Below are 22597 nucleotides of genomic sequence, written 5' to 3' on the forward strand. Positions count from 1 at the left end.
TGCATGTGTATATGTTAGTAACTAAATCGAATATAACTAAGCACAGGACACATACACACATGGTGATAATGCTAGCGCGATTTTTTAAAATTCATCGAATTGGTGTGTATGATTTAACGTATCTTCTGTAATGTCTGACTAGAACGGAACTAAAAGGAAAGAGGAAAGCATATGGCCCAAGTGCGAACGTCGGCCAGCGAAGTAAAACTCAAGAGAAATCAAAATGGTTGATGGACCAAAGTCGTGAATGAAAAGGCGAAGAAGAAAGGAAATTGTCATCCTCAGCAAGAACGATTAGCTTTAGACAGAAGTAGTAAAATAGGTCGAAGCTGACCCTGACATAAAAGATGTAGGCCAGCAAGACTTGAAAGGTGCAAAAAGGGATCTTATGTTTGAGCTAAAAAAATCCAGCGTGGGGAAACTGGCAGCTTCCGTAACAAAATTATAAACTCACTTGGGGAGAATCTCAGTACGCTTCTTAAAACATAAGATCTATGCATATACAGTGCGTGTAAGTATGGCCCAAGCGGTTAGACCGCTGGGCTGTCGTGGCAGAAGGTTGCAGTGCAAATCTCGCTGGTGGCAGAGGGACTTGTTACTGTGACTGGATGTCGGATACCAGCCGACTCAGCTATGAATGAGAATAATCTCGGGCGAGTGCAATGCTGGTCATATTGCCTGCTACGGTGTACTACAGGCTACCGTTACGGTTTTGAATGAATTACTCCAACACGTTTTAAGGCCCTGATATAATTGACTTATCGCGCCAATGATTATTGTTATATACAGTGCAAGCATCTTGATCCAGAGAAGAAATCTGCATTACCCTAAAAGAATAATTTAACTGGGTTGAATTGGGAGAATCCATCATAAGTCTGTGAAAAGCCTATGCTAATATTGAACCGGCTAAAATGCTGTCAGTGAAAGCAGAGTAGAATTTAAAATGGACTTTATTCAAGTAAAACCCAATCGATGCAGGTCCTCTCAGGATTCGGTTGCGCAGGTCTTTTATAAATCCGAGTTGGCTATTGCCATCATAAATGAATCCTAAAGAAAGCATGACGGTGGTGCCTTAGTTACAAATTCGACAAATTCGGCGATATAGGAGCGGAGTCACAATATAGCATAATTCAGTGAGGTTTGTATTCGCAAAAATAAGTGGTGTATACACAATTTTCCATAAGATAAAATCCAATCAGTATCCATTCCTTGACTTCGCTCCTTTTCCTCTATACTGACTAACCAGGCAGTATGGTCATTATCATTGAAAGTAACCTTGCTCCTTTAAAATGGCCTCATGAGCGAACAATAAAAACCATGCGAGGGAAGATGAACTAGTAGCACACATGGTGTCGAGCATTATATAAATTTGCATTCTACAAGCGAAGCAGTACCAAACTGAAACAGAGCGGAAACTGGATGAACTTTAATCTTCTACTTTTGGAATTAACATGAATTAACGAAATGGCAAAGCCTTCCTTACTGAACAGTACAAATCACATCCCGACATCTATTTTGAAAATTTGGGAGGAAGTGGCTTGTGATGGTTTGTTTTAGCCTCAAACATTATTGGGCCTAGCCACTGGACCTTAAAAGTTGCACCTCATCCTTAAACAGTAAACGTAACTCGCTTATTAACAAAGAAGCTTGTAACAAACTGCAAGCACAGAAGGCGGAGTTAGTCATAGAATCATCTCTCATCCAATCAAATAAATTGTTTGAAGTTTGAAGTTCAGAATATGTAGCCAAACTTCAGTGGTTCATGACACTGTTATTGTTATCCAGATGCCTGATTAAGGTAACCTAACCTTTTGAATGGACATAATATAGTGACACATGACATGCGGAACAGCCTCAATTTGATGTTGGTGTTTGGATTTTTGGATTTCCAAATTTTAGATGAAACAGCGATGCGGATTTAGCGCAGTTGATACGTAGGATCACATCAAGTTCGCTGACACCGACGACAGGAACAACGCTACCAGTATGTAAACATTGACGAACACCTTAATTACTCGGGCAATTAATGCAAGTATGAAGTGTGCGATAACAGCTCAACTAAATTCTCCAAACCCGTTGTCGATTAGTTGAAACTAAACTAACCTTATGGTAGAGAAACTATGTTAACCTTATGACAATTTCTGTGCTATTCGGTGCTGGAATGTTAATGACAGGGCGGTGGACGCTACAGAAAACAAAAAACCTGACACCATCAATGTTATAGTCCCCAAGGCCATTTTACGGCATTATATGCCTAAGTAAGGTGTCATTCTAAAAAGATTTCTAAATCACCTTGGTATTCCGATCACCCCTACGTTCTCAGTTTAATTTTTAATATAGTAATAATAATCGTTGGTACAACAATCCAAATAGATCTATGCCTTGAAGTGTGTAAGAGCACCTCATTCAAACCATAACGATACACTACAGGAGGTTCACTATAGGAGGCAATGTATTTAGCATTGCGTTCGACCCGTGATTACTACCTCGATTTGACTCAGGTCCTCATTCACAGCTGAGTCGGCTGGTATCCGGTATCCAGTCACGATACAAATCCCTCTGTTCAGCGATGATAGCGTCATCTTGTTATCTACACCTTTATGAAGATTTTTTCTGAATGGCATTAAGTTGGTAATAGGAAGCCTTTTTCTTTTTTGTATCAGATGTCCCAGGAGAAGCAAGCCTGGAAGAACTACCCTACTGACATGTTCCTCATTCTGGACTGCAATCTCGCTGGCGCGTTTTTGAAATGTAGTTAAAAGTACATCCTGCGTTGTCCAAAAATTACACAGATCATAAAGATCTAGTTTGTGTTAATGCGATGATGTCAGCATTTTTGAAGCACTTAAGTTACTATTGAAAATATCTGATTTATTGTCGCCCGCACGCAAGGAAATATTCTATTTGTCTGATGCTATTTAGTTACAGGATTGACTTGGAATATTCGTTACAGCTCCCATGCCATTATCCGTAAACATGTTATACATATTTACCCAAATCCCGGTTTATTTTTTTCACAAATGTGATAATTTCTTAGAAAGACACACCCGCTTCACTTTGGTTGTCGCTAAAAGTTGCCCGAACTAGATATAGCACGCAAAGTCCCTTATCGGTTTAACGTCATGTTCGCTCTAATCAAGAAGATTATATACTGAAGATTTAACTCTCAGCGCATTATTTGAAATTTAATGGAGATGGAAAATCCTTGCACATCTTCGATCGTGATGGGAGTTGTGTGACCATAATTCCGCTCATAAAGGCGGGTGTTAGTGTTGTGTATGATGCAGTGAATTGGTGTCCACCCACAGGGTTGCGAGCACATGACTGCGAGTTGCTGCGAGTATGTGCAGATCTGTCATAACAATATGCGCAGTTGTTTATGACAGAGCTTCCTTAAAGGATCATTTCGGATTAACGGCAATTGATCTTAATGGAATTAATGAGCGAATGGTGCTTCGAAATTCCTCTATAGGAAGCTTGGTGCAAACATGTATTAAATTCTCGGCAGTAGATCCCTGCTTACTCTCCTAGGAAGTGAGGAGGAAATAAGCAGATGAATCCAAGATTAATCTCTCAGTTGCACACATTTCCTGCTGGGATAAGATTAGGAAACACACATAAGAAAACCATCTAGACGACATTGACACATCCACACGTTAATGCGATAATTACATTGGTCTCCGTCCACTTACCTACCTCGTATCTATCCGAAATGGGCACCTCCCGTGCATAGTCTTCTTAGATCTAGACTCTATACGACCATTGGAAAGATTCGCCGTTAGGATCTCATATCTTTATATAATAATAATGAGCCAGTCACCCTAAACTCTTTACCTTTGTAAATTTTTAATACTCTGTAGTATATCCATAATAAAGGTACTTCTAACAAATTAAGATCAATTAATACCAACATTTGGAAAGTAGAAATATTGTATTGTTTTGAAAGGTAACAATCCTCTTTAAAAATGCTTCAAAGGCTGGATCAAATACCTCAACACTTCGACTTCGACAGCGAACAAAATAAAATGATTTTGCACCGAGAATGTTGCACTTAAAGTTGCTATTCGCTAAATTTAATTTTTGTTGTCAAAAATCAATCACGCATAATCAGGATCAAGGTCTTCAATTCCTCTCCAAAATTGCACACGATCTTCCATCAAACCTTCCTCATTGGAAAGAATGGTCCAATCTTCTTCTGTTTTCCTTCCAATATGTGCGTAATTTAAGGGAAATTTATCTGCTGGTATCCATTCAGGTATTTCCGAGGGTTCGGGAGTAGGGTTTCTAAGTACAAACATTTGATACGTTATACGGTGATGGACTACTAGATAATGCTCACCCAGTCTTCGCAAAATTTGCCCACATATACGGCATCGCCCATTTCATTTTAGTATCGTTTTGATCTGCGTGAACATCGGGAATTCTGTAAATGAATAAATAGGGTAGCTCGTCTGTATGACAAACTCCTGATATAGCAAAGTTTTGATTAGTAAATGAGTCCATCTGTCGTTTTCGTGATCAGATAAACTTACCATAGTATTCAGGTCCAGCGTAAAAAAACTCACTCATTGACACTGGTCCACGGTGATCGTAGATATAAACATATGTGGGTGCGACAAGTCCTTCAGAAGTTGCGGCAAATCTGTTCCGCAAAAATCTATCTAAACCCCACGTGAAGCAACTATCTGTAATGAGCTAAAATCACAGGAAGTTTGTATTTTTTCATAGGGGTTTCTTTGTCACAGTTTCATACATTTGTTAAGTTGAGATGGTTGTCTTTTGACCAATTATGCTCTCCTTTGAAATAAAATTCATCAAGGCGTTCTGTGATTTCGTTTTGGATATGTTCAGGTCGGTTTTGGTAGAATAGGATTATTGGTATGACTTCTCTGAACCTTGATGTGAAGTCCTCCTTCCTCAGATTGAGTAGAGCTAAAGTAAATATTCTTTAAATTAAATTTATAATTCCAGAGTTTGAAACTTACGCCCTGATTTCATCGCCCCTTCCCCGCTAGTAATGCCAACCATTACTGGAACTGTGTTACTTGGTGCAATTTCAACTTTACGTGGATGCTCCGTTAGAAAAGCTCCTTCAATTTCAGGTTCTACTACAGCTGGAAAAATCAGTGAGGGGTCGATATCATATTCCTAAAAAAATGAGGAGTATGTCATTTTTATGGTCAAATTTCCTTATCTTAACATATATTAATATACTTTGATATATATATGCAAGTCAAATTTAAATGTCGATGAAACTGTCAATATGGATTAGGAAAAGTGCCTATTCAATGGAGGAGAACAAAACGTCAATAAAAGCCGTACTAAATGCATGAAGCATGCTGAAATCAAACAACCAATAGTGGTCCAAAAATAAGAATTTAGGGAATGTGTCAGTGTTCCAGGACATCTTATGCTCGTTTATACAATTTGTATTAACAGACCAGGAAAGGAGTCTTCTATGGTATAACCATGTAATTCACTCTGATGAGAACTCGCTAATTAAGATAAGATGAGCCTGAACATCGAAGCCAACGGCAGACCAAACAGGGATGACTTGGTATGCTGGATGGAAATTTGAGAGCCTTTCGACTTCACCTTATTAGGGCCTCTGCCCGAGGAAAATGACGTAATTGATTGAGTCGAGCTGACTTGCGACTGAAATGAACAAAGGCTAAAGAGGAAGGAGATCATGATGAGACTGAATCATATTCCAACAGCAAATACTCAATTGTACATTCTACAGTAAACTTTTTTCACTTGCTCTTTCAGAATTCATTTCCCAAAATCGCGGGAGTCAACTCATTCGCTCGTCTCACCAAGAAGATCCCCAACAGTTCGTTGCAATGTCTTTTTAATTCAACATCACCTTTTCCCACTAAAATTAGAAGAGTAAATCCACAGGGACAGCGCTTCACCAACGGACATCAAACATTAAGAAAGCGATATACGAGAGAAAATTCGTTCTAGGCGCATCAATTAGGTATCCTTGATCTGCTTTTGGTTAATTGGATTTTTTAGTTATAGGAATGGAGGAAAATCCATGTGGTTATCACAAGGAAGTTAATTAAGACAAGGTACCTTAAGGGCTGTCCGCAGGAACATTTTCTTTCTCTCTAAATATACGAACATATAATTAGGTCGACTATATCGCGATCAGCACTCAATTTAGGAGTTGCCTTGAAAGGGACCATTTGGTGATCGTTCACCTTCGCTTGTATGTCGCTACTGCGTCTGGTTGCATATTTGACATTTTCATGATTATGCTGCGTTCAGCAGGGACAAATTTCTTTTCAGCTCAAATGGTACAAACTTCTAATAAGCCGCTCGAGTTCTAGTTCTACCTGGATGACTACGGAGGCGGATCCATGAACATAAGGAACTCAAAGTTTTGTTGATCACTATGAGTGGAGGTAAGCGCGACGTATTGAAAAACCATAACTGTGAAACGTTACGAGACTTGCGGCTTAGTGTAGGTCGTGACAAAAGAAATTCAAATCCATTGGGAAGGGAAGCAAGCACTGCCGCATTACGAAAGAGCTTGCAGGTGGTCGTAATCCTTTCAATGGTCCTGTAAGAGGTTATTACAGTCGGTTTCTCATGCATGATTACGAGCAGCTGAATGAGTACTTCACCGCAATTCTCAATCGCACACATTGGATGATATGACAAGCCACAATCAATTGCGAGCACCGATTACTCCTCCAAACAGAAGCGAAATTATCTTTGTTATCCAGGCACTCAAACGGAATAAAGCTGCCGGTCTTGACGTGCGGAACTTTTCTTTTCTGCCCCTGCAGTCTCTGTAGAGTTGCTATTTTGATTTATTTGTAAATTCTGGAAACCTGGGGCTTTCCCAGCGAATGGAAAAAAGGCTGGCGAAGATCAAAACGCGTTAAAGAACACCTGAAAATTCTAATCGACACCCACTTCTCGTTTTTATTCGATAAATAGATTCCTGTTCCAGAACCCCGTTCGGGTTTTGAGTCATCGGTTTAGAAGACGTCAGTATATCTTGACACGCATTTTGCTGGTTCGTCCCAGTTTTCTCCTCGTTTCAAGATAACTTCATCATTCAAGGCATTGTAAAAACTGGATTCAGTTTTCCCAATAACTCTCCCAATGCTCTGCGCCCCCCGCGTGCGTTGTTTCTCCATAAACCTAATCGAATTAGTCTATGGGCAACTCTCATTGTAGCGCTCTGAATAAATGAATCGCAGAGTTGCAAATTGAGTAATGCATTTAGAGCTACGCCTATAGCTATGAGAGCTTATTTCATCTCTCTTCTTAGCTTCTTATTTAGAATAACTCCCAGATATTTCACTTTCTCAGAGTTGAAGAGTTCTACCCCTCATCTCTGAAAAACAGGCGAAAATGATGTTAAGCCGATTTGCCTGAGGTTCCATCATGGTACCAATTTACCGCTTTGGACTCGGGAAATCGGCAAGTCTTTTCAAAGCACTTTAAAGTGTGCGATTCAAAGTTTCTAATTGACCTTCTAGCGTCAATAGTCGCCTAAGAGGCTGCACTTTGTTGCCAAGAAGTTCATTTCAACTTTGCCCAATCCGTTTTTCTAGGATTCCGTCTTTGTGTTTCAAACTGTTTGCCTGCAATAGTTAGACTAACTCCTAAGTAACGGTAGTCTGAAGGCGAAACTTCATCTAGTCAGTCTCTAATTATTATTATTTCACTTCTTCTTGGTCCCACCAACATAGAAGCACACCATACGCTCGTGGTCATGGGGACCAGCTGAAGTGATAAAAGTAAACAGCTTCTCTCCTCTAGGATCGTATTTGCTACTCCCCAACAAATATGCTGAATGTTCGCATCACAACTTTTAAAGAGTTCAAGGGCAGTTGATTCTGCATACACTAACTGATCCCTTAGCTCTTGCACCGGCGGACGGCACAAAGAATCATAGGATAAGTAAGCGGAGGCAACTATGACGTCTCTCCTCTAGCTATTTACCTGGTATTGTAAGTTAACCGCAACTAGGTTCTCGAAACAGAATTATCTCAGCTTGGTTGCCTCTAACAATTTTGACATCAGAACGCAGGCTGTCCGTCTCGAGAATCTCTTATAAAAAAAAATCCTAGTCGCCTTCACTAATCCAATACCATTGATAGACAGAACCTCCGGCCGTATTCAGGCTTCCAGTGGAACAAGAGTTAAACTTCAATTGCGGCGACCCACTACGTTTTCTTGCGCAGCGTGAAAAGTCTGGAATCCACATATTCAATTTATAATCCATCTAACAGGGATACGAAACTTTTGTCAACATTTTTGACTTTAGGCTTGAATCGGCACCATCTACTAAAGTCAATGTCATATGCAAGACCGCCTCCGGGCGGAACGAAGATACCAATTCATCAAGTAACAATAGTGAATATTACGAATAGTTCAGGAGAAAATTTCTCCTAGGTGTTAGTGGTTCATTATCACAATGCTTTAAATCGATAGGTAATTTTTTCTACGAAAGTACGAAAGATTGGTTCAAATAGCAATATTCAACAATGTGTGGGAAGGCTCGCAACAAATTCAGAAGAGCATCTCTACCATCCTTCGATAAGTGTTTTCTTTGGCTTGCAGAAGAGGGTTGTGACGCTGCTGAATTCTATCATCTGGATGCTTCGAGGCAGTAGAGTAGAAAAAGCAGGAAACTTAACTTAACGGCGTTCGTGAACTATATGTTAAAAAAATTTGGAAAAAAACGGGCTCCCGGCTCTACATCAGGATTGAGGCCATCATGTTTCCATCATGTTCAAGCATAGTTGACGGGTAATATTTTTCAAATAAATCTGAAGCAATGTAAAGCGGTATTGCAGGGAAATTAGGAGCTTAGGCTTTCGATATGCTGACTGGTTGTATGCCAAAGGAAGCTCTGGACCGTGGTGGTTTCGGCATCACCATCATGGTCAAACTAACTTAGATATCCCTTTGTGCTCTTTCAAAGTTCTTATTGCACAAAACAATGACCATGCCAATCCTCGTTTATTCCTTGGAGACTTGGGCTCTTAACAAAAAAAATTGCGAACTCTTGGGGGCGTTGTAGGGAAGAATCCTTCGAAGAATTTTAGGCCCTTCTATATGAGGATGAACGATTCCACAGCCTACATAACGATGAAATTTATAAGTGATTCCACAATATTAGGATGAGGATGATCTAGCTCTAAAAGTCTATAATCTATCTATGGTAGAAAAAGAAGTTGTGGCAGACCCTGCCACAGATGGAAAAATAGCGCAGGCGAGGACGCCAAACAGCTATCAGGCATATCGAGTTGGTGGACATCGGCGCAAAACCGGGATATCTGGAATTTTTTATTAAGGCAAACCTGGAATGGATACCGGTTGTCGCGCCGCTTGACACCGTTTATTTTTCATTTAAATGGCTTGATGTGAAATCCGCCTACCTGGACGTAAAAATATTCCTAAGGAATAGTTTAATTTTTTTTCTTGTTATTGTTCCGTTAAATTCACATGTTAGATTAGGAGAAGTTCTACATTATGATTGGAAGAAAATCGATTATGTGGTTAACCTCACTTGTAGCGCAAAAAAGTTCAAAGTTATAAATGGGGTTAACCACTAAAGGCGAGGTGCTTTATGGGCTGCCCACTGTTAGAGGTTTTTTCCTGTTTCATATACTTTCCTAATAATGAACATCTTCCTATAGTTCCTAGAAATAACAAAGGCCTCTGTACAAGCATTTACGGACGATATAGCAGACATTGTAATTTTCATCGACTGGCTAGTCATGGAAGGAGAATTGGGGTCATGTGGGTTTTCGGAAAGCTCCGAACTCTCGGAAATGACCATATTTTAATCGGCCATACGTCATTTTATTGACAGAAAAAGATTGTCCGCAATAAAAATAGCGGGATCGCATCGTTCAAATCCCTAGCAGGGTTTTCAGCGGTGCACTGCTCTCTAAATAGCCATTTTGAAAAAAATACGTAGTGATTGCGGCTATGTATAGTAAGTGTGAGAAAGAGGAGGAAACGGCTTTACATTTCATATATAGCTGCCCAACCGCTTCCGATATTAGAAGAGAATACATACATCCGACGAAGAACCTGCTCCCAAAAGACGTTCTTAGATTTGCAAAAGTGGAACGCCTTTGGTTGCTGAATATGCGATTTTAGGCTGTAGTGCAACAGCCTAAAAGGATTGAGTTATGGGGTTATGGTTCCCTCCAATCCCTAAAGGAGACGGTAAAATCAGTCTGAAACGGACTATTTGTATTCGTGCACTATATTGCGCCTATGTCTACTCGAAAGGCGCAAAACTAAGGAGAAACCACATTCGTATCAACTTAAAAGGATTGAGCGGCGATCAGGTGGAGCATATATTTGCGTTTTAAACAATCATTCACCTGGGCATGCGGCCTCAAAGATACATTTGCCATTAGCATAAATCAAGTTTTCGTAACATAGCAGGAATTTGAAATCAAACCTAGTTATCTATGGGTGGGAACCCGTAAACTCAGGGAGCCGAGGCCTGAGAGATTTCGGCTGCCTATTTGGAAAACTTTATAGTGCCCGTATCGACACATTACTGATATACTGAAATCTGAATCCCATTTACATCCCTTTTATTGATTTCAAAAACATTTATAAGAGTATTAACAAGTCGGAAAACTGGAAGCTGCACGCTTCACGTACGAAAGGTTTTGTGTATTTCTTAGTACGTAGTACGTAATATATGCATATATTGTGTGAGAATATCCACTTTCGGGTGATATTGACCTTCATAGTCTTGAATTTGCAAAGAAGCGACAACTTTGACGTATTATAACTTTGTTAGTAATAGCGCGATTTCCACCAAACTTGGTGAGATGATGCTCTATATTATATTGCTGCGGAATTTCGTGTTCTAGCATGAATTTAAGGGGGATTTTCCAACCAATCACTAAAAATTATTAACTTTATTTGTACAGATATCAGTATGAAAGGTATTTCGAAGCCCAGCCACTATATAGTGCCAGCCTCAGATTTTTGGGTTGGGTAGTTTCTGAGAATGGCCCCCCTAAAAGGAGTGATCACTTTCAACCCCCCGCCCTCCCCCCTTTCCAACGAATGTCAAAGCTTAGACCGGGTTTGAAAAGTACTAACCGAGGCTTTCAATTTGATACCGCATATGAATATATTTGATGAAAAAAAAAAATTACATCCCGTTTTTGCATGTATAGTTTTATCCAAAGATATAAAGATATGCAAAGATCCTATACGGTTCTCATTTGACTCTGTTTATCTCCCTCTTCCACTAATTTTTTACACACTAACAATGTATCGTAACTATGAACTCCGCCATGCTATTAACATAGTATGCTGGTCCCAAGCCCAGGTAAAGGAGGAGGGTTTGAGGCAACGTACTCTGTACTATCCTCAGTAAAACAAAAATAAAATGCTGAGATCAGGGAAAGAGATAAATAGAGTATAGTTGGACTTATTCTACTATGCTAAATCCTACCTGATCTCTCTTGGTGACAGGCCCCGCGACAGGTCGACCAAGAAAATGCATAGAATGTCGTTACAAACATGATGATCGGATTAAGTCACAGGCCTCGGAGAAATGCTAGGGCGTCCACCTCAGTCGACGCGGCAAGACGGGCCCCGGTCCTGTCGAGAAATGGGCAAGGGTTCTTGACGCATGTACGGCGTCAGGACGTAAGCAAGTTAGTCCGCACACAACGAACAAAACAAATACGTGTCTGCACGCTAAATGTTGGTACCCTAACTGGAAAGACCGAGGAAATCGCAAGAGCCCTTCGGAAAAGGTGCATTGACATCTGCGCTCTGCAAGAAACCCGATGGTCTGGTTCCAAAAGCTGCGACATTGAACGCGAACGCGGTAAAAATGGCTACAAACTTCTCTATTTTGGTAACCCACACACTCAATATGGTGTTGGCATTGCCATCTCAGAGGGTTTCCGTGATGGCATTAAAGAAGTCGAACGATTTGATGATCGGCTGATGAAGCTCACCATTATATTAGCTGATCGCACTATTCACTTCTTCACCGCGTATGCACCACAGACAGGCCGACCTGATGCCGAGAAAGATGCCTTCTGGCAACTTCTCGATGAAAAGACTTGTCACGTGCCTGCTGACGATTACATAATCATTGCCGGCGACCTTAATGGTCATGTGGGTGAAAAGGCAGACGGTAACAGGTGCCATGGGGGAAAGGGATTCGGAGTGCGCAACGAAGGTGGCGAGCGTATAATCGATTTTGCGGACACCCATGACCTTGTACTTATGAATACATGGTTCATCAAACGATTGTCTCATCTTCCCACATTTTATAGTGGGAACAATAAAACGCAAATCGACTATATTCTCATAAGACGTCAACATTTTACCACTGTCACTGATTGCAAAGTCGTTCCCTATGAGACCATCGCACCTCAACATCGGCCGTTGATTGCTGTCCTGCGAATTAAGCCACCGATAAAACGGCGTGAGGAACGCACTGGCCCGCCGCGCATTAAATGGTGGCGATTTGGTGAGAAGAACGAAGAAACGGTCTCACTCATACGATTGCCAACCATTACGAATGTGGAAAAATCATGGAACCAAATGAAAGACACGATCCACAAAGCGGCCTCTGCAACCCTCGGGGTCACCAAGCCGGGTAAGCGGTACATCAACCGAGATACTTGGCTTTGGAATGATGATGTTGAAATGAAGGTCCGTGAAAAGAAACGCCTCTACCACAAACTTCTCGACGATAAAACGCCTGCTAATTGGCAAATTTATAAGAATGCAACCCGGGAAGCAAAGAAAGCGGTCGCTGTCACCCGAGCGAACCATTTCAAAAATCTTTACGATAAACTGGACACTCGGGATGGCGAGAGAGACCTGTATCGACTTGCTAAAAGCCGTGATGGACGCACACAGGATATCGAACACTTCTGTTGTGTTAATGACAAGAACGGTACTTTGCTTACCAAGCGTCGAGCCGCAACGGATAGATGGCGAGAATACTTCGAGCAGATTTCAATTGAAGAATTTGCTCATCCTTCACTTCCACAATCATTGCCGACATTTGGAGCAGTTCCACCAGTCAGCGCAACTGAAGTCGAGGAGGCAATAAAACAAATGAAATCGGGGAAAGCAACAGGACCTGACGACATCGCATCTGAGCTCTGGAAAGCAAAGAGCTGGGACCCAACACCGTGGCTGAGTGAATTCTTTAACCGGGTTATTCAGGAAGGAAGAACACCATCTGACTGGCAAGAAAGTACCACTGTTCCAATATGGAAAAAGAAAGGTAGCCCAGCAGAATGTTCAAATTACCGTCCGATCCGGTTACTTTCCCATACCATGAAGATTTTTGAACGCATTCTTGACAACCGTATTCGCGAAATCGTTGAAATAACCGTGAATCAAGCCGGATTTGTCAAGAACTGCGGAACTACTGACGCAATACACGCTGCGCGGTTACTCATGGAGAAACACCGTGAGAAGCCTCGCCCTTTTTACATTGCCTTTCTGGATCTAGAGAAAGCGTTTGACCGTGTACCACACGAACTCATCTGGTATGCTTTACGACAACACTTCGTGCCAGAAGAACTCGTGCGCTGGGTTCAATTGCTCTACCACGATCCGAAAAGTAAAGTTCGAAGTATGGCGGGTGTATCAAAACCGCTTCGTGTCTCTGTTGGAGTTCATCAAGGAAGTGCCCTCTCACCACTCCTCTTTGTCCTTGTTATGGACACTATCACACGGGATATCCAACGTCCAGCGCCCTACACACTGCTTTATGCAGATGATGTTTTCCTAGCATCTGATAGCAAAAATGATCTCGAGCAACTTGTTCAAAAATGGAATGATCGCCTCATGCAACACGGTCTCAGATTGAATTTAAACAAAACTGAATTTTTGACGACCGATCCCCATGAAACAGGCACAATCACTGTCAGCGGCAGTGATCTGCCCAGATCTGAGCGATTTAAATACCTCGGGTCAACGCTATCAGCCAATGGAGAGCTGCGTTATGAAATTGCTTCACGCATTAACGCAGCCTGGATGAAGTGGCGTTCCACAACTGGTGTCCTTTGTGATCGACGTATCAACGAACGTCTCAAATCTAAAATTTACCGCAATGTCGTCCGTCGAGTCGCTCTCTATGGTTCTGAGTGTTGGCCGACCATAAAAGACAATGAACGGCGTCTCGTGGTAATGGAGACGAAGATGCTACGTTGGACTAGTGCGTCACACGTTTAGATCACATCCGAAATGAGGATATCCGCGATCGTTATGGGGTTGCACCGATCGTGGAAAAGTTGCAAGAGAGGCGTCTTCGATGGTATGGTCACGCAATTCGTGCAAACGAGAATTCACTTGCAAAGATTGGTCTGAACATCGAAGTCGATGGTAAACGACCAAAAGGCAGACCTAAGCAACGGTGGCTTGATACGCTGGATGGGGATTTGAAAGCCTCGAGATTGCACCCAAATCAGGCATTCGATAGAGCCAAATGGCGAAGCCGATCACGACGAGCCGACCCTGCTTGTGAACGGGACAAAGGCTGAAGAAAAAGAAGAAAAACAAGAAGAATGTATCGTAACTATGCTGGATGGGAAGTGAAATTCAATAAAATGAGTTATATATACTTTTGATACCTACAAATAGTTTCGGAAGGGTTGCAGCAATATCATATGCTGATTTCGTTCGAAGGCAATCAACAAACGGCTCCCAACTCTCGTCTGTTCTGAAGCAGTTTAAAAATTGTCCAAATTTTTCGGCGCGACCTGGTATAAATGATTCATCTCCCATAGCCCACTCACCAAATGGAGTTCCAGATTGTAGTATAGCCTTGTGGAATAGCCCTAAGGATAAGGATGGCAAAAAATATTAGAAATAAGGAAGCTTATAAAATTACAACTTATTGATAACATTATAAAAAGAAAGTTAACACCAAAGAGGAACTCACCTTTCGACAAGTGTGAGAACATATGCAGACCAACGCTTGCTCCTCCTGCGCTTTGTCCAAATATAGTTACATCGCTTGAATTTCCTCCAAATGTCTCGATATTTTCTTTTACCCAGTTCAACATCAACAACTGATCTTTTAGTCCATAATTTCCAGGACAGTCTTCGGTTAATGTGCTAAGAAAACCGAATGCTCCGAGCCTGTAATTACCGGTTACCAAAATAATATTATGGTCCAATAAACGCTGGGGTCCGTATAGATGGGAGTTTCCCGTTCCTGTCATCCATCCGCCGCCATGAAACCAAACCATCACTGAAAACAGCTCTCGGTCGGTTTTTTCCTAAAGTCAAAAGTAAATTCATGTCGATTTTTCAGTTGCTATACAAAAGGAGAGTGTAAAATACAACTTACTGCAGGAATGTACACATTAAGATAAAGGCAGTCCTCGTCACCCGTTACTTTGAAATTCCTTTCGAATGCATTTTGGCAAGGGCACATACTTTGATCCTCATTTGCAAGTTTTTTGCCCCGCCATGTTTTCGCTGGCAATGGAGGCTGAAATAATCCAAAATATTTTCGCAAATGCATTTGTAATTTATAGAATAAATATAAGTTTATATGTACCTTGAACCGTAAATCCCCCACGGGGGGCTCAGCGTATGGTATGCCTCTGAATGCCTTAATTTTGTTCCCATTTGTGGTTTCCATATAACTTCCGATCAGGCTACCACCATGAAATAAGGTGACTTCAGGAACTGGTTCACCAGTTTCACCATTCTCAGCTCTATTTGGACTAACAGTTGCTACCAGCAGTAGCGCAATGAATTTAAAAACTTTAATCATTTTGTCAAAGCCCTTTCAAATTATCTTGAAATACTCTATCCACGTTTAGATACAAATGCCTACTGGCGGGCAGTAATGCCTACCTTTGATTAAGAATGGATTTTTATCGCTATGATAATGAAATTTTAATGCAAATACGTGCGACTGGTTCGTACTTGAAGATAGCAGTAAATTTTAAAGCTTACGTCCGTCAATGTGGGTATGTTCATTCATGTTAGTAAATAAAACCTACGAACAATTCTAGGTTTCAGGAGGAAATAACCTAAAGTACGTACACATTATTCATTCTCATTGTTCAAACAAACTTTTTGGGTAAACCGAATTTCAACCCAATGTTACAGATAGGAGGGTATAAAAAGACAATGAAATTCCGGAGAACTCAGCAAATAAAAGATTATTAGTTAAAGGCGAATCCAAATCTAGACACAAAACTTGGAGCTCCGGGGGGCAGATCGGTGAATTTCGAGTCTGTCCATGTTTTCCATTTGAAGAAAATCAAAGTGATACAAGGTCGGACCTCAGAAGTAGTAGTGGTTGCTATAACTTGTTTGAAGATACATATCGCACTAATAATTACTAATACTTCATATGCCAATTGCAAATCAAAATTTCTCGTCATATTTGAAATATTTGTATGTAAGGTTTTGTTTGTATGTCTGCCTGTCTGTCTGTCTGTCACAGGCACTTTTCTCCGAAACGGCTGAACCAATCTGATGAGAAGGTGGAAACTATGAACGCTCACACATGCAGTAAGTTGCATCTTCTACAAGCATTTCACACCTGAAGTGCCGAGCTTCCGGTTTCTGACTTGTTTTATAATATATGTGTTGTTATAAAATCTTCAACCTTGCTTTTAGTTAATATGTGGACGATTCCAAATAAAAACAAGTAGCTGGTTGGTATTGTGTATTTCCAAGCATTCAACTAAACTCTTTTGTTAAAATTCAAAGTGAAAAGAAAGACTAGCGAACTACTGACATTTGTTGCCACTGTTATGATCAAAACTATGTGTATAGGGTTAGAAAAAGATCTTTTCAAGTATTATATAAATATGCACTACTACGCTTGAAAATTCCGAGTTGCCGAACAAATATCAAAAGCATAGATCGCTAGAGCCAATAGTCGTACCTTGAGGGAAACTTAGTATCTAATCGGCAATGTTTCCATTCATAAAAAGGATGAAGAAAGGTCACCTTCACTAAAACTAGGAAAACCCAGTTGCGATCGAAGTGATGTAGATAATAAAGTAATGATATTGTGCAGAGTTGTAAGATCGTGATAGATTTTTTTGAAAAGATTCTGGTGGGAATAGCACTTTATGGAAATAGTTTCCCAGACTCCGGAAAAAGAGCTCTGCGGAATATGGGGGATAAGTCGAAACTTTGTACTGCAACTCCTGTAGCTTTTGCAGGATCAAATGGGATACGTGCAGTCACGTATTATTGTGTAACAGAATTGGTCCATACCTATTCACCAGAGAACGCTGTTTTAAACGCAATTTTTGGTGCATTTCGTCCAATTGTGGACAGTAGGATTCCGTAGTTATCGTTTCGCCCGAATTCTGGGAAGAATAGTGAATGACGCCTTCAGAAATCCACCAAACAGTCACCATGACTTGGTGGCGTCTGGGAGCTTCCCCGCGATCCAACGAGTCCTGAATATTTGCTATTATCGCACAGAATCCATTTTTAAAATCGGTGCCGCCAGCGTGTGGGATTCATACCCACTAAAATCACCCCCGACTCCCCCAAGCCCCGTGCAACCACCGTACTGTATTATCATACATCACGGAGCGGAGTTAGCTCATTTTAGCTTTTAGCTACGCGGCGTACGTAACTGCACTTTTTTATTCTTCTCTGCCTTTCGCAGTTTGCTCTGGATAGATACGACCATAGAATTGACCGCATCCCAGCCTTCCTGACATGCTAACATTCTTTGCACCAGATTCTCTGGTACGAGCACCTCTCCTAGAGTCTCCTCTAGGTCCTTCCTTTCCTCCACACACCTTGGACAGTGGAAGAATACATACTCTGGATCCTCTGGGACTCCATCGTAGTTTGGACAGTCGGGCGAGGTATATAGTTTAAATATGAACAGGTACTGGCGGTATCCTCAATGCCCCGTGAGAAACTGAGTAAGATTATAATTAATCTCTCCAACTGCTCCTTGATGGCAGGGATGAGCCTGTGTGTCCACCGACCCTTTCCCGAGCGTTCTCAATGCTTTGCCCATCTATTTAGAGATCTCCCTTTCGGCGTTCTTCGTCTGCGATCAAGGAGATAGACTTCGCATTATAAATATTTGTCATCTCATCTGCCAAGATGTCAATGGGCATCATTCTAGAGATGACGAATTCTGCATCATCTGAGACAGTCCTGAATGCCGAGCACACCTTTGAGGCTGTTCTTCTGTAAACTGAACTCAGTTCGTTAGTGTTAAATGCAACCTGTAATGCCTTTCCCCAAACTGGAGCTGCATAGAGCAGTATCGAACACACTACCCTAGCTATAAGCAATCTGGAAGCATGTCGTCGTCCTCCCACGTTCGGCATCATCCTTGCCAGGGCCACACTCGCAGTGGATGCTTTATCATAAATATACTGCACATGATGCTTATAGCTAAACTTCCCGTCTATCATAACTCCTAATATTTCATGGCAGGCTTAGAAGTGATGATATGATTCCCAATTTGGATATGAGCAAAATTTCTTTTAGGGGTTTGATAAGGAGAACCGTTTCCGTTTTTTCCTCCGCAAGTGTCAGACCAGAACTCTCTAGCAAACCCTTAACAGCAGTGATTGTTTCGCATGAGTATAACTCAGCATCTTCGAAGTTCCTTGCAACCACAACCAGCGTTATATCGTCGGCGTAGCCCACCACCGTGGCTCCCTCTGGAAGGGGAAGGTTAAGTATCTCGTTGTGCATGATATTCCACAGTAGTGGGCCCAGTACGGAGCCCTGTGGGACACCTGCGGAGACAAGGTACTCCTGGGGTACATCGGTATCATACCAAAGCCTCCGTTCTTGTAAATAGCTGTTGACAATAGTTGCAAGATAAGCGGGAATACCAATCTTCGACAGAGATTCCAGTTGGCCGAATTGAATGCATTCCTCACATCCAGGGTCACTGCTACGCTGTCTGTCTGTCCGTCACATGCATTTTTCTCGGAGACGGTAACAGCGATTGACACCACATTTGGTAGAAAGGTGGGAACTGTGAACACTCACGCATACAGTGAGTTATATCCCTTTACATTGAATTTAAGGGGGGGGGGGTCCCCATACATGCAAAAGGGGGCTGTACATTTTTTTTTTTTCATCAAATATAGTCATGTGGAGTATCAAATTAAAGGTCTCGGTTAGTACTTTTCGAAGCTGGTCTTAGTTTTGATATTTGTTAGAAAGGTGGGTAGTGCGGGGGGCTGAAAGTGATCATTCTCCTTCACTTCTTTGCAAATTGAAGACTAGGAATGTCAATATCATCCGAAAGTGGATATTCTCACACAATATATGCATATATTACGTGCTACGTACTAAAAAATACACAAAACCTTTCGTACCTGAAGCGTCCAGTTTCCGGTTTCCCGACTTGTTAATTATAAGTCACAATTCTCTTCAAAAACGGTTCCTTCTTACGTCGCATCACCAATGAAAAGCCTGCCTCAACTCTGCGTATTTTGCTTCTTCTCTTTGTTATCGATGTATTCCGCTCAACTTCTTCTCGCAGTTCCTCGCCATCTGCACTGTTACCTTGTTGACTACGAGGTTCATTGTCCAAGCAAAAATTACCTTCTCGAAACTCTTCAAACCATCGTTGCACTGTGGGTTCATTGCAGAGATATGATCTCAAAACCTTATTAATTTCTTTCGCCACTGCAGCTGCCTTTTGTCCTTTTTAAACAAACATAGGTAAAGGATCCGAACGTCCCTTGTAGTAAACATATATCCATAAGAGCGAAAAGGATAATTATAGTAAACCGTATTGGTAATAAATTAGGTACTAAAAGAAAGGTATTTACCTCTATTTGTAAACACGGAACTTATTTTGAATTTTACCAAACACGTTTGTTTATCATGGAAGCACTTTTAAGAGTGACTGGAAATCCAATATTTGGTATGAAACTACCTGATACTTGGCGCAGTTGGCGAAGTAGATCGTTTCGTGTCTTGAAAAATGATCAACTTGAACTCGATCTCGAGTCTCAATCAACTTCGTCATATGACGGAAAAAAATAATCCAAATAGGATTCCCTTAAAAGTTTCCAATATTCTGGTATACGTTTTGTAATCCTGCAATGAATTTATTAAAATTAAATTGAATCTTTATAGTATTATAATATTACTAAATTTATTTGAGCAGATATCGGAGTGGGATGTATTTGAGGTTTAGATTATACATAAAGGCACCACCTATTTTCTTCAAATTTCTCTCATTTTAAGTTCGTGCTTTTTAACCCCTCACTTCGCAACCGATCGAAGATCTGTTTCGTAAAGTACTGATAGAGACCTTTTATTTGATACTACTGTCAAAAAAAAATTCTTTGTACGTAAAATCATACCTTTCACTGTACGCCGACCATTTCACAGTCTACATGAGTTTGTGTTTACCAGACTTCGTCACAATCAGTGCAGGCGTTTTCAAGCAAAGTACGTGTGACAAGTAGACTGGAAGCGATGATTGCCAGTGACTTTATTTCATGGGCCCTTGAGTGGGGATTTGAGGACCGGAATTGCGCGGAGCCTGTTAGAAATGTTTGCTTAATTAGGTATTCCAAACGCTAACGAAACTAATGACTTATCTCAAAAGGAAGTCTGGTACGAGCCCTGCTCTCATGCGTAATATGTTTTGGCAAGTTAGCGAGTACCACCTTTGAACCATATAAGCAGAAAACCTGCTTGTCGAAAGCCAAAACTTTTACTGAACAAAACGATGTGGTTAGACCAGCTTAATAAGGCAAGCACGGATAGAGCTTTCCATATAGCGCAATGCATCGTCAAGCATATAATGTTTCCATCCCAAGGAGATGTATCTTTTCCAAAAAAGACTCAACTACTGGAGTAATGGTGATCAGCTTTTGATCAACCTGCTACCAAGCCATTCTTGGTCACCTCAAATGATGATAATAATAATCGTTGGTGTTAAAATCCAATTTTAAGCGTTTTAGAGCAAGATTATATCGATACGCTACAGAACTAGGGTACCTTGTAGAAGACAATGTATGCACCATTACGCTCGTCCCTGATTTTAATCATGGTACTGCTTCATAGCTGAATGGAATGGTATCCGATATCTAGACACAGTATAAATCCCTGACGGTTTTCGCTGTTCTTGTCAATAGTTATTTAATGGAAAGAAGCCTATTGTGTAACACTACTGACTTCATCCAGTCTCTCAAGGGCCATGGATGATACCGTTATTACCTGCACAGGTCTAAATTGGACAACTCACCTTATTGTCCAAACTGCGATGGGTTCCCCAAAGACCCAGCGCCGAAAATTTCTTGAAATGTAGATGGTATATTGGAAAAGGGCATTTGGCAAATTGTTGCCAGAAATACCTTGAATGCATGTTGTGCAAGGATCCGTCTTTTTATGGCAAGGACCATGCCACAGAAAGCGGTAAGCAGTTTAAAAAAGCTTATTTAGATGATCTTTTGGGCCAGAAAATACAACTCGTTGTAGGCAAGCTAAGTTTCAAATAGGGACTGATATTGCTGGAAGTGTTCTCGTCACTGGATATTATGTTTATTGATGTCAGAGGTACCAATACATTGGGCAAACGAGGATGGGTGCAGTGAAAGGTATTACCTCCGTAAGTAGTTGATACGGGAAATCACCTGGCAACTTAATATACACTACACACACAGTAAACATCAAGCTGTACTGTTAAGTGTAATGGAGAGCAGGACAATATGTTGTCCAAGAGGCACAAGACGAAGCTTTAGAATTCAAAAGTTGAATACGGAGGACATTCCGAGAGAGCAAATGACTCCAATACGTGGGGAGAATCTTATAAAGTGGTCAAGACTAAGCTCAGCTTTCTTATGAAAGATAGTGACACATCTATTTCCACACCAAGCCGATACAATTGTGATCGAAAGAGAGCAGCCACCGAAGTATATTCCAGCTGTAACAGAAGAACAGCTTACAATTTCCTGCAAAATTTTAGAGGGAATAGAATATCAAGCCTGGCTTTGAAGGCAGGGATAAAACAAACTCGGAATTGGCTTATTTCGGCTAATAATACTCATTCAAAGGTGGGCATCGTCCTAAGTGACAAATCACCTGATGAGCCATCGTCATATCTCGCCACTTGTTCGCTGGATATTATTTGCCACAGAATGCTCTTAATTGTAAAGGAAGCAAGAAGTATGTCCACAAAACAGTCCAGTTTTCGCACTGCCTGATCAGTAAATGATGTTACTAATGAAGTGACCAATCTGTCAAATGAAGCTATTACGAGTACAAGGTACTAGGGCAGTACCAAAAAATATTGTGCTATCATCACCGGCGATCTAGGGAATGTTTCATCCCTACGCAATGGCAGCATGTTATCAGATGACTAAACCAAATGGATGTACCCACCCTAATCAGAAAGAATATTTTAGGATAAGGGCTTGAACTGTGTTAGAGCACTTCATTCAAGACCGGATTACAATATCCTATTGGAGGTCAACTTTGCGCTCGCCCGAGATTATCACCCAGATTTGACACAGGTTCTCATTCACAGCTGAGTCGACTGGTATCCGAAATCCAGTCGCAATAACAAATCTCTCTGCTTACATTGAGATTTGAACCGTCACATGACTTTTACACTGAAAAA

General features: G+C 41.1%; 1 protein-coding gene across 1 annotated transcript; it reads right to left on the minus strand.

The window, feature by feature from the left end:
• Positions 1 to 3964: 3964 nt before the first annotated feature.
• LOC119655075 (esterase FE4-like) lies at positions 3965 to 15819 on the minus strand. The gene is made up of 9 exons (XM_038060771.1): positions 15557 to 15819; positions 15344 to 15487; positions 14933 to 15272; positions 14626 to 14828; positions 4986 to 5148; positions 4754 to 4932; positions 4533 to 4695; positions 4340 to 4466; positions 3965 to 4284 (listed from the first exon to the last, which is right to left on the minus strand). The coding sequence occupies exons 1-9, from the start codon at positions 15773 to 15775 to the stop codon at positions 4098 to 4100; spliced, it is 1725 nt and encodes a 574-aa protein (XP_037916699.1). The 5' UTR covers positions 15776 to 15819; the 3' UTR covers positions 3965 to 4097.
• Positions 15820 to 22597: the final 6778 nt, after the last annotated feature.

This window comes from Hermetia illucens, chromosome 4, assembly GCF_905115235.1.
Source record: "Hermetia illucens chromosome 4, iHerIll2.2.curated.20191125, whole genome shotgun sequence".
NCBI classification, from domain to species: domain Eukaryota; kingdom Metazoa; phylum Arthropoda; class Insecta; order Diptera; family Stratiomyidae; genus Hermetia; species Hermetia illucens.

Bases quoted from the DNA above. Each gene is read 5' to 3' on its own strand.
- LOC119655075 (XM_038060771.1), bottom strand. From the start codon at position 15,775: ATGATTAAAGTTTTTAAATTCATTGCGCTACTGCTGGTAGCAACTGTT. The intron at 15,273-15,343 runs GTAAGTTGTATT...TTTTGACTTTAG, and splicing joins TTAATGTGTACATTCCTGCA to GAAAAAACCGACCGAGAGCT. The intron at 5,149-14,625 runs GTAGGTATCAAA...TCATTTTTTTAG, and splicing joins CAACCCTTCCGAAACTATTT to GAATATGATATCGACCCCTC.